Here is a 14,119-nt window from a genome sequence, read left to right as displayed (position 1 = left end):
AAAAAACTAATATCAAGTCCAGCCTATCATGTGATTCTCTGCTAGATTCTTCTTCTATCATGACAAAAAGGTAAGAGTAACAGGGTTGTGTGCTTGTTGTGGGACACACGTTCCATGACTAATTTAGAAATACTTTTTTACTCAAAAAAATATTCCCACAGTTACAAGAGACCCAAATGGATCACTTAAACAAAATAATATGTTTGAATTGTATTTCATTTTATTTAAATGGAGGCTGGGACAAGAGAAAATAAAGGCACTTTAGGGAGTAATCCAGATTTACTTGATATTTTTTTTTTTTTTTTATTGTTGTGCTTTATTTTAAAGAGTTCAATAAATTCTGTTTTCAGAGGGTTTGTTGATTTCCAGTAAAATGTGTTTATTTTTATCATTAAAGGCTTTTATTAATATGATAAGAGTGAATTTCTACCATATTTCTACCATTGTAAACTTTCAACTTGAACAGGCTCAGATTGGTGCAAACGCACTTCTCAGTAGATGACACTAGAGGTGAGTGTTGCACAGTAAGTGTTGGCGCCAAGGCTCTGAGTGAGAAAAACGACTGATTAGATCGGTTCTAGTCCAGATTGATTTGTTTCCTTTTCTTTTTAGCTGTTCATTCTGACTGGCAGTAATTCTGGTTCTGAATTGGTATTATTTTAATCAGAACTAGGGAATATTCCAGTTAAAGCATCTTAATGCATTGAAAGGAAACAAACTTCCATCTGTTTTCCTGACCTGCTATGTCCTGTAGGGCTCATGGGGTTGCCGGAGGCTGTACCGGCTGCTGTTGGGCAAAGGCGGGTCCACCCTGGACAGGTCGCCAGTCTGTCGCAGGGTGGAAAGAAACCTATCTTTTTAAATTGAATTTTTAATAAATGTGTTATTTGTAGTATCCTTTTCAGAGGATTTTACACAAGGGATGTACCATTTTAACACACATAGACCAGCATTTAGCCTTCTGGATTAGAGAAAATTTCCAAATGAACACAAAGGGTTTTACTTTCATTTGAGCCCAAACCGATGCCATTGTATCTCTGCACAAGATGCTTTTAAAGTTCAATTTGGAGAAACAGACCTTTGATGATGCACCACTGCAGCATTTCTGTGTTTTTTGGCTTTCACAAGGGAATTGTTAGAAGAGCATTTTTAATTTATAAGTTACTGGTATCCAGAGTGAAAAATCTTAAACCAAATGTTTCTGCTTGGTGATGGAAAGAGTTTGGACTTTAACTGAAAATGATAGTTATATTTAATTTTGGATGGTCAACAAAGCATAAATCAGATGACAAATGAAGACCAAAGTATTCTAAATTTATGTATCTATTTTTTTCTGTGAGGTTTGTAAGTAGCTGTTATGCTTCTGTGTCTTATGAAGGTGAAAATACATTTTATCAAATGCAACAATTCACTTTATTCTGTCATGAATGATAGTCTCATCTGCAGCTGCCTTCCAATCAAACCATGTCACATAATGGTGCAATTCCGCAAATGCTCGAATGTCCCATACCCAAATGCATCTTGGGAAAGCCAGGTGGAGGATCAATGGCAACAGGAATCTCCTAGTTTCAGTGGACCTTGTGACATCATGAAAACTTCTGAAGGTTCAGAGCTGAGGTTCCAGTTACATGAGCATTTCCCTGCTTCTGGTCTGACTCCACATGAGACAGTCGACTATTTCTGGTGTCATGAGCGTTGCTCAGTGGCTCTGTTTGTTTATAGAGTAACCATAGAAATGTTGTGGTGGCCTTAAAAAATAAAAGCCTTGTTTTATTCTGAAAAACTCTGCAGGAACCAGATCTCACTGGCAGACTCAGATTATGGAAGGAAAATAGAATTGTTTTTGAATTGTTTAAGGCTTTTTTATGTGTGTGTATTAACATTTCAATTTAAAGTTTTACATTTCTTGAAAAAAGTTGAGTTTTTCCACTAAAGCTTTGTGGGCGGAGCATCTGCTTGTGAATGAAGCCAGTCAGCCCCTGCAGCATCTGATGTAAATTAATAGGCTATTAGATTTGCGATGACTAAACATCACAAGTGAAACTGAACAATAAGGCCACTGTTTTGACTTTTCTGAAAAGCCACATGCATGTGATCTCTTCATTCTGTCCACGACTGCAAGTGGGATTACAAAAAGCACATAAATGCACAGTGGATTATATTACATTTTAATGTGCACAGCGTGATAATATACAATAGAGTGAGAAAATTACAAAATATTTCTTATAAAAATTTCACCTTCAGAGCTAAAAAAATCATCTCAAGAAACAGGTGCTGCGATGTTCCTGTGAGAAGACAGCAGGTACACTGAAGGTGGCAGACAGTTGAAGCTTAGTGTCTCTAGAAAACAAAGCACCGTCCGGTCAAGCTGCCCGAACCCTGGATCAGGCCATGTCCCGGAGTGGAGGTGTCACTATGATGCTCCCGTGCATCCACAGTCACAAAGTTTGGCAGAGCAAAAACAAAGAAAACAGACGAGGTCCCATATTAGTAAAAGCTTCATATTTGTCCTCACATTGTCTTAATTCCGATGCATGTGAGTGTACCACAGTGCATTACAAAGTCGACACAAATGGGTGTGAAAGCGTGGCTGTTGGTGCATCTGCAAAGTTGAGACTCTTATTTTGGCAGCTCAAATTGAGACTCTTATTTTGGCAGCTCACTAGAAACACAGTGGAATGAGAGGCCACAGCTTCCTGGATCCCGCATGCGTATGGCATCAAACCAATTGCAATGAAGTCAACCCCTCAATGTTCATCATATTCAAAGAGTGGAAAAAAAAAACAAGTTGTGGATCTTTGAAAGGCACTGAGCTTCAGTCAGACAAAACAACACAGCGGACCCAAAAAAAAACACACCCACCAGGTGAGGTGACAGAGGTTTCTCTGACACATTTTCCTGCAGCTGTGGAGACGATGGAGGAAAACTAAAATGTGTTTGAGACAAAGAGAGAGGGATGACGTACACATCCCAGAGAAGAGGGCGTGGCAGAAGACAGGAAGATACGTGCTGGAAGGTGGGAAAGCTCAGTGTAATTAACTGCAGAATGGGGGGGGGCAGGTTGGGGAGATGGGGCGAGAGATGAGATGGGGAGGGGGGGGGGTTGTGCTGCTGTCAATGACTTTTTGTTTCATTTCTGCTGAGTCAGCCAAAACATGGCTGCACTCACTCTTTGTCTGTAGTTTTACCCTCATGACCCCCCCAGGATCGGCTCCGCCCGCCTCAAAGAGCACGGCAGAGTTTGGATGCATGAATCCATGTGTGATCAGCTCCAGATAGAGTGGAAGGATGCATGTGGCATTAAAAATGGAGCTTGAGTGTTTCACCTAATAACACCGGCATAGCAGAGCCAAAGACAGATTCTAGCAGAACAACACCCCCCCCAACATCCCCAGTAACTCCCCTTGTTTTTCCCAGAGTCCCTGGTCTTAGCTCCAGCTACCCCCCCCCCCCAACCCCAGTTCTTTTTTCCTCCACCCGTTTGCCGGCCGCTACACCTCCTTGGTCGTGCGGATTCGGATGCTGCTGAAGCACCGGCCCATGGCCTCAAACAGCGGGTCACAGAAGGTGTGCACACAGATGGAGTACACGCGACTGAGGCAGTGGATCTCGATCAGGTAGCTCTTGACGCACGGCACCACGGCCCAGATGTGCAAGAAGGACAGGATGGCAAAGAAGATTCCCCAGATCAGTGCCAGGGGGATGCCGACCACAGCCGTCAGCAGCCGGTAGCACCAGTACTTGGTGACGGTGAAGGTGGTGAAGCTGGCTTTCCACACACCATCAAAACTATAGGTCCCTGCTGGCTCAGCGATGATGTCCTCGAAGTCCACCTGAGGGGCGGAGACAAACCATCAAACAATTGCACTGCAAGGCAGTTTTATATTTAAAAAAAAGACAATGAAAAACGAGTTCAAGTTCAAAAGTCAAATTAAATCAGACATGTCCAAAGTGTGGCCAAATGCAGTCTGCACTTCAATTTCTACCGGCCCACAGGCTCTTATGGTTAAATCAATAATATGAGACCCACAGCACTTTCTAAGAATGTGATTGGCTGAATTACATCCTAAGCCGTTGTCAACCTGTGGCTACTTGAACTTCTGCCCCTTAAGGGTCAAACTGATTTATTTGTTTCTGTGATCAAAACCACAGTGGTTTTCACTTCTGAATAACTTTGTGTTATTTTCCTGTTCATATGATTGAACTGTAAGGGTTTACAGAGAGCATTCAATAGTAAATAACATGTAACATTTCATATGAACTCAGATTTAATGTTGACCAAAGGTTGTTTTTTTTTTGGATTTATTTCTGGTCTTCAAAAGATTCACATTAAAATCAACGGTAAGTTTGTAAAAAAGTATTTTGTTCTCATTTATGTTCTGCGTTCAAACAAAGCATGCAGGCTGAATGATTGGCCCTCACACATTTATGTGAGGTCCTCTTTACAAAATGTTTGGACTCCCCTGGTTTAGATGATCTTACATAAAGCAACACATTATAGGACAGACCATTTCTGATATGCGAGATTATGAAGCCTTGAGCAGAAAATCTTTTGGATAAGCCTCGTGCTGATCACATCCTGTCAAACTCTTTCTTTAACTGAGAAGAGATTTCACAAGAGTCCTGACGTGAGGCAGACTCAGCTACTAGGCAAGTTTCACAGTCTGAACTCATTAATTCAGAATTGATGAGTTCAGACTGTAAATCTGCTACTTCACCTCCCAGTTAACATGTCAGCTCTGCTAAAGTGGAGGGTGGGATTCCTGACAAGATTTATATCTGTTCCTGCCACAGCTGGAATGTGGTTTAACATCGGCCCTGCCCTAGATCCTGACTGACACACACAAGTTTGTTTACTGCAGTGAAGGATCTTTGCCTCCAGAGGCTACTCAGCTGTCATGTGTTGGGAAACAGGGACATTCCAGCTGTGAGTGGCAGGATCTCCCCCCCTTCACCTCCCATGAAGAAAAAGCAGGATGCTTTCATTCTATTTGCTGTCTATAACCCGACCTTTGCTGCTGTAGCCCTTGTGCTATCCTAGGCACTTTAATGTTGGGAGTTGGGTCATCTAGACCCACTAGACAGTGCTCTGAACCTTTTTTCTTCAATGATTTGTGATCTTCACTGGTGTCCATGGATTACATGAAATCTTTCCACCTTTATCCACCTTTGTCATGGTAGGGAGAACACCTCAATGTAAGGGTGAGGTCATCTAACATAGCACAAGGGATACAGCACTGGCCCCGCCTCTTGTCCTCTTCACAGGGTCCTGAACACAGCATCACTGTGTGTTTTACATTTGATGGAGACTGGATCCACTCAATGAGAGCTTCATTCTTTCATGTTTTTACATCATGATTATAGATCTCTAGATGAAAGTTTTTCCCTCGTTCCACCGGTGTGCCGTACTGCTTTTCTTACCGGGGCGCCAGCGTGAACATTGGCTGCACCCACCTTTTCCACGGTACTGTATTTAACATTACATTTTAGAAATAAATAAAAAAAACATTCCAAAAACAAAACAAACAACAACAACAAAATACAAATGAAGTGTTCCAGAAATCAAGCTAAAATGTTAAAAATGAAACGAAAGAAGAAGCCAGAAAATAATAGCATACTGCCGATTGGACGATGATGGTTAAGTTTTGACATTTGAGTTTTTTCTAATGTGTCTTTACTGTCTGCGTACTCATAAAAGGTTTTGTGATTCATGCAGAGCGTGTCCAGAGCATGTCATGTCTTAATCAAATGTTGTCTGACAGCAGCAGCTCTTTGGGTCAGCAGTAACATCCATGTTTTTGGTTTACGGCGCTTCGTGCCAAATAACTTTCTGTTAAAATGATGGATGAACATTATCATCCAATCAGTGATGTCCCATCATACCAGTAAACCTTCTCCGGTTTCTACGTTTGGTTTTTTAAACTTTCATTTTGATTTCTGAAAATGACTTTGGTTTTCTGAAACGTTTCCTTTTTCATTTCGTTTCTTTTATTTTTGGAATTTGGTTTGGATTTCCTAAATGTAATGTTGTGTCTCTATTATTTGTTTTTCATTTTTAATTGTCGCTGTGATCTTCTATATCTTTTTACATCGAGTGATTTGTTGACGTGCACACTTCAGGGCCACCGTAGTTAAACTATTTTTGCTTCCTTCAACTGCCGCCAGCACCGGGTGTCTGTGGACCGACTCAAACTCAAGATTCAGTCATATTTGAGCAAGTGTTACATCTGCACACAGACATCCAAGAATGTTTGCATCTGGGCCAATCAGAGCAGGGAGTCACGCCCATCACTCCCTCTGATTGGCTTAGAGACCATGAGAATGAACACAGTTCACCTGAATTTAGCTGATGTAAACACATTTTTAACTTTTTCTAACAGGAATTTCTGACTTCTGTGGGTGTGGAGGCACCACTGTTACATATTATAGAAGTGACAAAAGGATTTTCCAAACCACCCAAGCTGTTTATGATTTAGCATAACCCTTGTGCTATCCTAGGCACTTTACCATTGGGGGTTGGGTCATCTAGACCCACTAGACAGAGCTCTGAACCGTTTTTCTTCAATGATTTGTGATCTTCACTGGTGTCCATGGATTACATGAAATCTTTCCACCTTTATCCACCTTTGTCATGGTAGGGAGAACACGTCAATGGAAGGGGGGGGGGGGTCATCTAAGATAGCACAAGGGTTAATTGGTCTTTTTATTTGAATCTAAATCTGTTTTCTTCATTTATTGCTCCCAAAGTTCGAGTTCAAACTATCAGATTATTTTTCTATTTTCTCCTGTCCTTCCAAACTATGCTTTCAGTCAAAAATGATCTGAGACTTGATTTATTTAACTCATCATGTTTATGTGCAAACGTTAAAAAAGAAACGCCTTTTTTATACAACCTTTACAATTACAGACAGTCTGTAAAGTAAAGTCACCCTGTTGTCAATGAGGTGAAACATCTGCTTTGCATTTGACTTCCTCCTCCGGGAAATAAAGCCACAGCAGTAGGAATCACTTTACTACTTTGACTCCACAATTCATCCAGCGTATGATTTTTTTAGACTATCGTGTGTCTGAACTGTGGACTCAAACCGTCCCAGACTCAGGCAGACACTCTCCCACAGGGCCACTAAGCTGATTTCTATGAAAAGCTGTGTGAGATCTCCAGGCTCCTGTCAGAGTAAACAGCAGCGCTAAAGTGGCTGCTTGGATCAACAGCTGGCAAAACTCAGTGTGCAAACTAGTCTGACACCCTTTCAGTTTTTCCACAGATCCACCCAAAAGTGGCTCCAGGTTCCAGTCTTTGTCAGAAACCAAAGCCTTTTTCCACCTCAGAGCAGCCCCACCGGAGAGGCAGAGCGACACAGCTCCATGAGGGGCCGCTGTTGGTTGGTGATGCCGAGCAGCATAATGAGGAAATCCTCTAGGTTACCCGAGGACACCAACTTCCCGTGCAGTAAACACCATAATGGGTTTGTATGCAGTTCTGCAGATGAAGCTTTTTACAACTCTGTTAATAATGACTTCAAAAAAACAATCTTTTTCAATCTAGCTCCCACTTTGCCCAAAATGTTGGATCATTTGACTGAAACAGACTTCTAAAAGTCCCTGAAGCTTTTCCTGCAGACCTCGGATCCATTCTGGATTGCACTCAGCAGCACATTTATCCCATCAGCAGCTGATTCTCAGTATGAACCTCTGGTGACTATTGGGAGGCCTGATATGAAACAATGCAGTCTTGGGGTCGACATGTGACCAGTTGGCAAAGCAACCGTAATATTGAGTAAATAGGGCCAAGTGCTATTTCCAGAGTTTTATCTTCAGGCTGTCAGACATGCTTGACAAGACAGAAGAGTGCGGTGCATCAACAGACTTCTGCTGGAGTTTCGGGGGAAGAGAGTCTGCGGTTTGGTTACAGATACGAATTAACATGACCGGCATTGAAAACATTGGTCAATATGCAAAATTGGATTTTTTTTCATGTGTCCACTCCCCTTTCTTATCCCTTGTGCTATCTTAGATGACCCCCCCCCTTACATTGACGTGTTCTCCCTACCATGACAAAGGTGGATAAAGGTGGAAAGATTTCATGTAATCCATGGACACCAGTGAAGATCACAAATCATTGAAGAAAAAAGGTTCAGAGCACTGTCTAGTGGGTCTAGATGGTAAATGGTAAATGGCGTATACTTATATAGCGCTTTCTACCTTCTTACGAAGGCCCAAAGCGCTTTACAGTCACAGTCCCATTCACCCATGCACACACACATTCACACACATTCACCCACTGATGGCGGCTCCGCTGCCAAACACTGGCACCAACCTCCCACCAGAGGCAAGGTGGGGTTCAGTGTCTTGCCCAAGGACACTTCGACACATGGGCGTGCAAGGCGGGAATCGAACCTGCAATCTTATGTTCATGGGTCGACCGCCCTACTGTGCACCACGGCCGCCCCAGATGATGACCCAACTCCCAATATTAACGTGCCTAGGATAGCACAAGGGTTAAACTAAATGGCATCCATGTGAATGATTCTCCAAGGAAAGGGAAGTTTGAAGCTAAAAAGTGAAGTTTATACCAAACACTATGAATAAACGATGTTCATCCTCTTTAGTTTGTCCTCGGTACACCTGAGTCTGCTGCTGGAACTCAAGCTTCTCCACGCAGCTTCAAAAACGTCCTGTGCAGGCATTTGACCTCCACTCTCTGCACATAAAAAAGGCCCACAACATAAGGAAGGGAAAGAATAAAAAAGGCTCTGAGAGGGAATATCCATTGTTTCATGTGGCCAGATGATTAAGGCCAGCTGTGGTTGCAGCTGCAAGAGAGCCGTGGGTTTTCTCACATGTATGAGTCAAAGCATCCATGCACTCAGGATGTGTGCTGCTTGTCATATGTGTGTGGAGCTGTGTGACGGCGTGGCTGATTACACAGTGGATGACCGCAGAAGGGATTCCCTGTTCGGACTGGATTTAGCTCTTTCATACCAACCAGCTGCTTCCATCAACGGAAAAGACACGACTGCTCTACTTATAGACCCACTCTGATCTGTGCCATCTATCCAGCCGTGCAGTTTTGAGCCAAATATCAGCTCAAACCAGAAAAAACAAACCATTAATGGATCTGTTTACAAGTGGATGCATCAGAATGGAGCAAAGCGGGGAGCTTGTGGCACACCCAGCATATTTTCTATGCAACCAATGCGATCTTTTTCAGAGTTTTTTCTATGCTCCTGAATCACAACAATTTCAGTAAAGACACACTCAGAAATGGCGTTTTTGAGTTTCATTTTCTTTATATAAGTCCTCCATCATCAGAAAATTACCACAAGAACATGTTAAAAACAACAAAAACACCATTTTCAATGGAGTGGGTCTTAAACGTAGCACAGATTTAAGAATAGCTTAAACCTTTTCAGAAGTTATCATGGAAACTGGAATTCATTACACAAGTTTCTTGTTTACAGTCCATGACCATGTGATGAAAACTAACTTTGAGGGCGGTCAGTTGACTTGATCATAAAGCCTCAATCTGCCCTGACCGCAGGGAGAGTCTGACTCACCGTCACAACTGAGAGCAGGAGGATGCAGAGCGGTGAAGAAGAGACAGAAACAGGAAATCTTAAGCGCTTTGCCAAGTCTGTGCAGTGTAATAAGAAAGGATGTGTTGGTCATTATTGAATTCACTCACTTCTGCATTTAGTGCCCACTTTGTCTCATGCTAGTGACTGGGTGTTTCCAAGGGGCAACATTTGTACGTTACACTGCAGATAATGTTCCCGTGGAGTGAAATATCAGCTGAATCTGATAAAATCGAATCATTTTGTGGAGGAATTCCAGAAATAACATGAGAGGAAGAACTGTTTATGAGTTTGGCGGTTGGTTTAGCGATTCATACATGTCTTCAGATTTAAATCCTCTGGCTGGAATGCTGACAGGTGAAAGGGGGGAGATCAGAACACTGGGAGTGGTGAGGGATCCCCCTCTGACTAAGCAGCTACTTGGGTGTTTCCCTGTTTTAACAGCGCAGTTCAGGCATTTCAGAGGCCTGACCCATCCTTCTCATGCAGGGGGCTGTTTGACCCCGCTCTGATGTGAAAGCCCGCCTCAGCTGGAGTGGAGAGTGACAGACAGCTGACGCTCCCCTCCAGTATCATAGCGCCTCAGGTGGCTTCCAGCTCTCCCTCTCATAACCTCTGTGCGCATGTCCCTTATGGAAAGAATTCAGGGTTTCAAGGCAACCACTGTGGGAAACGTGAGTCCCAAAAACAGGAAATTCGTACTGTTTCCTTTGTTCCGATGGTCACGTTTTTAATCCGTGCGTGCAGATGGGCTGTGCAGCCTGCGCAAAGCACAACTCCATCTGCAAAGTTCCTTCCTAATAGGGGGAAAGAAAGTAAGAGGCCGCTCTGGAGAGGCAGCGCGCAGCAGCGTCTGAGCCCCGGGAGCGCACGATGACGCACAGGCGCAGAAAACACCAAACCAGATTTTAACACTTGGACAGTTTTTGATCACATTCTTGGACTTTAAAAGCAAAAAGTGGCCGAAATGTCTGTGACACAGGAGTCTCTCAACTGTTATTTTTTGTTGTCACAAAAAGTCTTGAAAGATTCTGCAGCTGCAACTTTAAAAGTAACTTGAAAAGTTCGAAATTAGCAGGTCTGACTCACCTTGACAACGTCGTCGTTTATTTGTTTAGGGTCCCGGTTGACTAGATCTATCTCTTTGGTGTGGACATCATCCATCGTCTTCTCGTTTACGCTGTCGTTGTCCATGTCTTTGTTGTTTGGCTTGTATATGTTCCCCTGCTTTCGGATGAAGGGCGACTGCAGAAACTCCTGTGGAGATCCGAGGGAGGCAAACAAGTGAGGAAGAGGAGGAGGTGGTGGAGGCGGAGTGGTGCGCAGCGCGCCGAGAGGGAGCGAGACTGCAGTGCAAGTCACCGGCCTGCCTCGAGAACAGGGATGGGTTTAAGCGCACTGAACACGCAGCACCACACCCCTGCACTCAGCCGCAAGGGGTCCTCACCACCCACACAGTGCTCCTGTCCTGACCTATCATACAGTTGGCTCCACATGGATGTGGACGCATGGCAACGCTTCAAAACATTTTCTGTGAAAAAGCAACAGTGTTTCATCTCACCATCCAAGCAGAATATCATCTACTAATCTTTTTTTTTTTTTTTTTTTTTTTTTACCAGAGGTGACATTTGTAAAATATGAATATTCATACATGCAAGTATATGTTGTAAAAGTGAATCCTCTCAAAGCTTTTATGATTTTGATCATTTGTGGAAAAATGAGGTTGAAAATCCAACTTTTAAACGCTTTTAAAGTCTCTTCCTGGATGAAGCAGAGCAATCTGACGCGTAAAGCTCAGGATTTGGTTGCGTTAATTGGCTTTTTCCTAAAGCGCAGCGCTTGCCACAGCAGGAAACTAAAAATACTAGAATAACTAGTTTAACAGAATAAAACAACAACAAGCAAATATCAAAAAGGGGAAATAATTTAATTTAAAAGGGGAGAGCCATACTGTACCTCGTCAGCGTCTCCGTCAGTGCGCTCCCCTGTCATTCTGTCCTCAGGAGCAAATGGGGTCCTCCGTCCAAACACAGATCACTCTGGGAAGCGAAGTGGGAGGCGTGAGCGCGGACTACCGCGCGCCTGATGATGAAATCAACCCTGAGCTGCCTTGGCGCCGAGTGAGACAAAACTGCGGAAAGTCTGAGCGCGCAGGGGAAAGCTCCGCTGCGTCTGCACAGCCACCTGCGTGTGCGCGCTCGGCACAACAGCCGCTTGGGCTGCAGAGAAGGACGTGATCTCACACCAAAGGGCTGCTGTGACACGCACGGAAAAAACCCTGCTTCGTTCAGGAATGAAGGCAGAATAAGACGGCACTTGTTCAGAGGGAGGAGGGTGAGATGGGATTACTGAATGTCGAAGTGGGAAAACCTGCCATACCTGAGTCCCAAACCGATCGATTGTTCCAAGAGAAAAGAAAACAAACAAGCAAACAGATCAAGAGGGGGAAAATGCAGAATTAGTAATAACATTTGAGAGCAGGTGTCAATGCTTTTCCTTTTCTTGTCAGCTTCAAGTAAAGCACCCGGCATCCCTGATAGTTTCCTCTCACCTCTTCTTGGCAGCAGCTCACTCATCAGTGGAACAGAAGCAATGTATGGATTTTATGGAATGGTCTTTTTCTTCTACGTGTTACCCTTTTTTGATAGGCTTCTTGTGCACAATAATTAGTCAGGGTGAAATGCGGAGCACTTATTTCATTACAAGTAGCTGTAGTGTACCTTTAAGATGATCTTTTCTGTTTCTAAAAAAATATGTTATCTTCTGTAAGCAGACTGATATCTGCATAATTATTGATACCTGTGGCAGAATTTGGCTTGGGGCCTTACTGCTGGGTTGTTCTGTGTGACTGGGATTCCTTTGCTCCACCCCTAAACTCTACTGTCAGTGCCCATGAGGGTAACAGCCGCAGCAGGTCTACTCCTTTAATGTGCTATCCTAGGTACGTTACCATTGGGATTTGGGTCATCTAGACCCACTAGACAGTGCTCTGAACCTTTTTTCTTCAATGATTTGTGATCTTCACTGGTGTCCATGGATTACATGAAATCTTTCCACCTTTATCCACCTTTGTCATGGTAGGGAGAACAGGTCAATGTAAGGGTGGGGTCATCTAAGATAGCACAAGGGTTAATTTGCCCTGATACCTGTAACAATGCTACAGTCTCACTATGGAGTGGAACTTAGAGACCAACTCCAATAAACAGTGTATTTTTTGGTGTTGTTTTGTGGCATTTTTCTGATGATGGAGGACAAATAAAACTAATATTGAAATTGCATCACTGAGTATTTCTTAATTCAAATAACTGTGAATAAGGGACACAGAATAAAAATTGCAGTTTAAAAAAAGAGCATATTTGTTACATAGAAAATACGTTGGGCGGGCCACAAACATGCTCTGCTCCATTCTGATGCATCCAATTGTACCCATTCCAACCCTTTGAGCCTGTAGACGTACGTCTTTGTTTTCCTGGTCTGAGCTGGAGTCTGGATCTAAACTGTATGAATGGATAGCTCCAGTATTGCTCACCATTTTTGTTGCATCGATGATGTTAGGTCGGGGGTGTCATGGATGGATGACGGGAAATTAGGCAGAAATGCGCCACACCAACAGTCCAGCCCACAGCTCAGAGTTGAATTTTTAATGAACTTATGCCGCTCTGTAGAAACTTATGGAAGTGATTCTGTAGAATAATTAAAAATAAAAGTCAGAACCAGAAATGCTTTTTCATTTTCAAAATGAAGCTGCATTTTTGACTCAAAATGAAAATAAAAAAGCAATCCACCAAAATGTTTTTTCTTTCCATCTTCAACACAACTTATTCTGTGTCAGAATAAAAACGAAAATGCAAAGAGGGGATTGCATTTTCATTTTAGCATCCACCCTGCAAACATTGTCGCATTATTCATTTCGAAAGAGCATTTCCAGAGGGGAGACGGGGCGATGACATCAGTGCTAAATCCGTGTGTCCGGCTGCTAACAGACACATGCTAGGAGCAGTGGAGCTCATTTAGAAGATAGTCTCCTGCAGCTTCACGCTGATTTTGCTGTTCAATGACAGCTGGAGTCCCATCAACAGCTATAGCAGATTTCACCATGCTAAACGTTTGCTGGTTGGACCAACACACACTCAGCTTCACGCTGAGTGTGTGTTGGTCCAACCATCTATCTTCTAAATGTGCTTTTATTGTTATGATTATTATTAAGGGCCTGCTCACTCAATTTTTTTAAATCCGTTCGGTCAGTGCTTTTTTCTTCGCTGGAGGACCCGAAAGACGAGTTAGCATTAGGCTAATATGTGCTTTAAACATTAGCCGTGGAGGTACTTAAAACTCCTTGCGGGCAATGAGCATATTGGATGTAAATATGTGGGAATTACATCATCCTTTATTTTTTTCTGGACACCACTGGAAACACATATTCATATGATGGTTTCTCAGATCATATCAGCACTTCTGCCTTCGGTGAACGGGAGATCGGATAGCGGGGTTTCGCGCTCCGCTATGCGAAGGCAGCTGCTGGTCCGAGGGGGGGGGTGCAGGGA

At 43.2% G+C, this 14,119-nt stretch overlaps 1 protein-coding gene across 1 annotated transcript; it reads right to left on the bottom strand.

The window, feature by feature from the left end:
- Positions 1-2,151: 2,151 nt before the first annotated feature.
- On the bottom strand, positions 2,152-11,795 carry LOC101162818 (caveolin-1). Its single transcript, XM_004086229.4, has 3 exons — positions 11,532-11,795; positions 10,665-10,832; positions 2,152-3,833 (listed from the first exon to the last, which is right to left on the bottom strand). Exons 1-3 carry the CDS (start codon positions 11,565-11,567, stop codon positions 3,492-3,494), a joined length of 546 nt encoding a protein of 181 aa, XP_004086277.1. The 5' UTR covers positions 11,568-11,795; the 3' UTR covers positions 2,152-3,491.
- Positions 11,796-14,119: the final 2,324 nt, after the last annotated feature.

The sequence above is a fragment of the Oryzias latipes genome, chromosome 6 (genome assembly GCF_002234675.1).
Source record: "Oryzias latipes chromosome 6, ASM223467v1".
Lineage (NCBI taxonomy): Eukaryota > Metazoa > Chordata > Actinopteri > Beloniformes > Adrianichthyidae > Oryzias > Oryzias latipes.
Note: the sequence above shows the minus strand (reverse complement) of the source record. Positions and strands in the feature narration are given on the sequence as shown.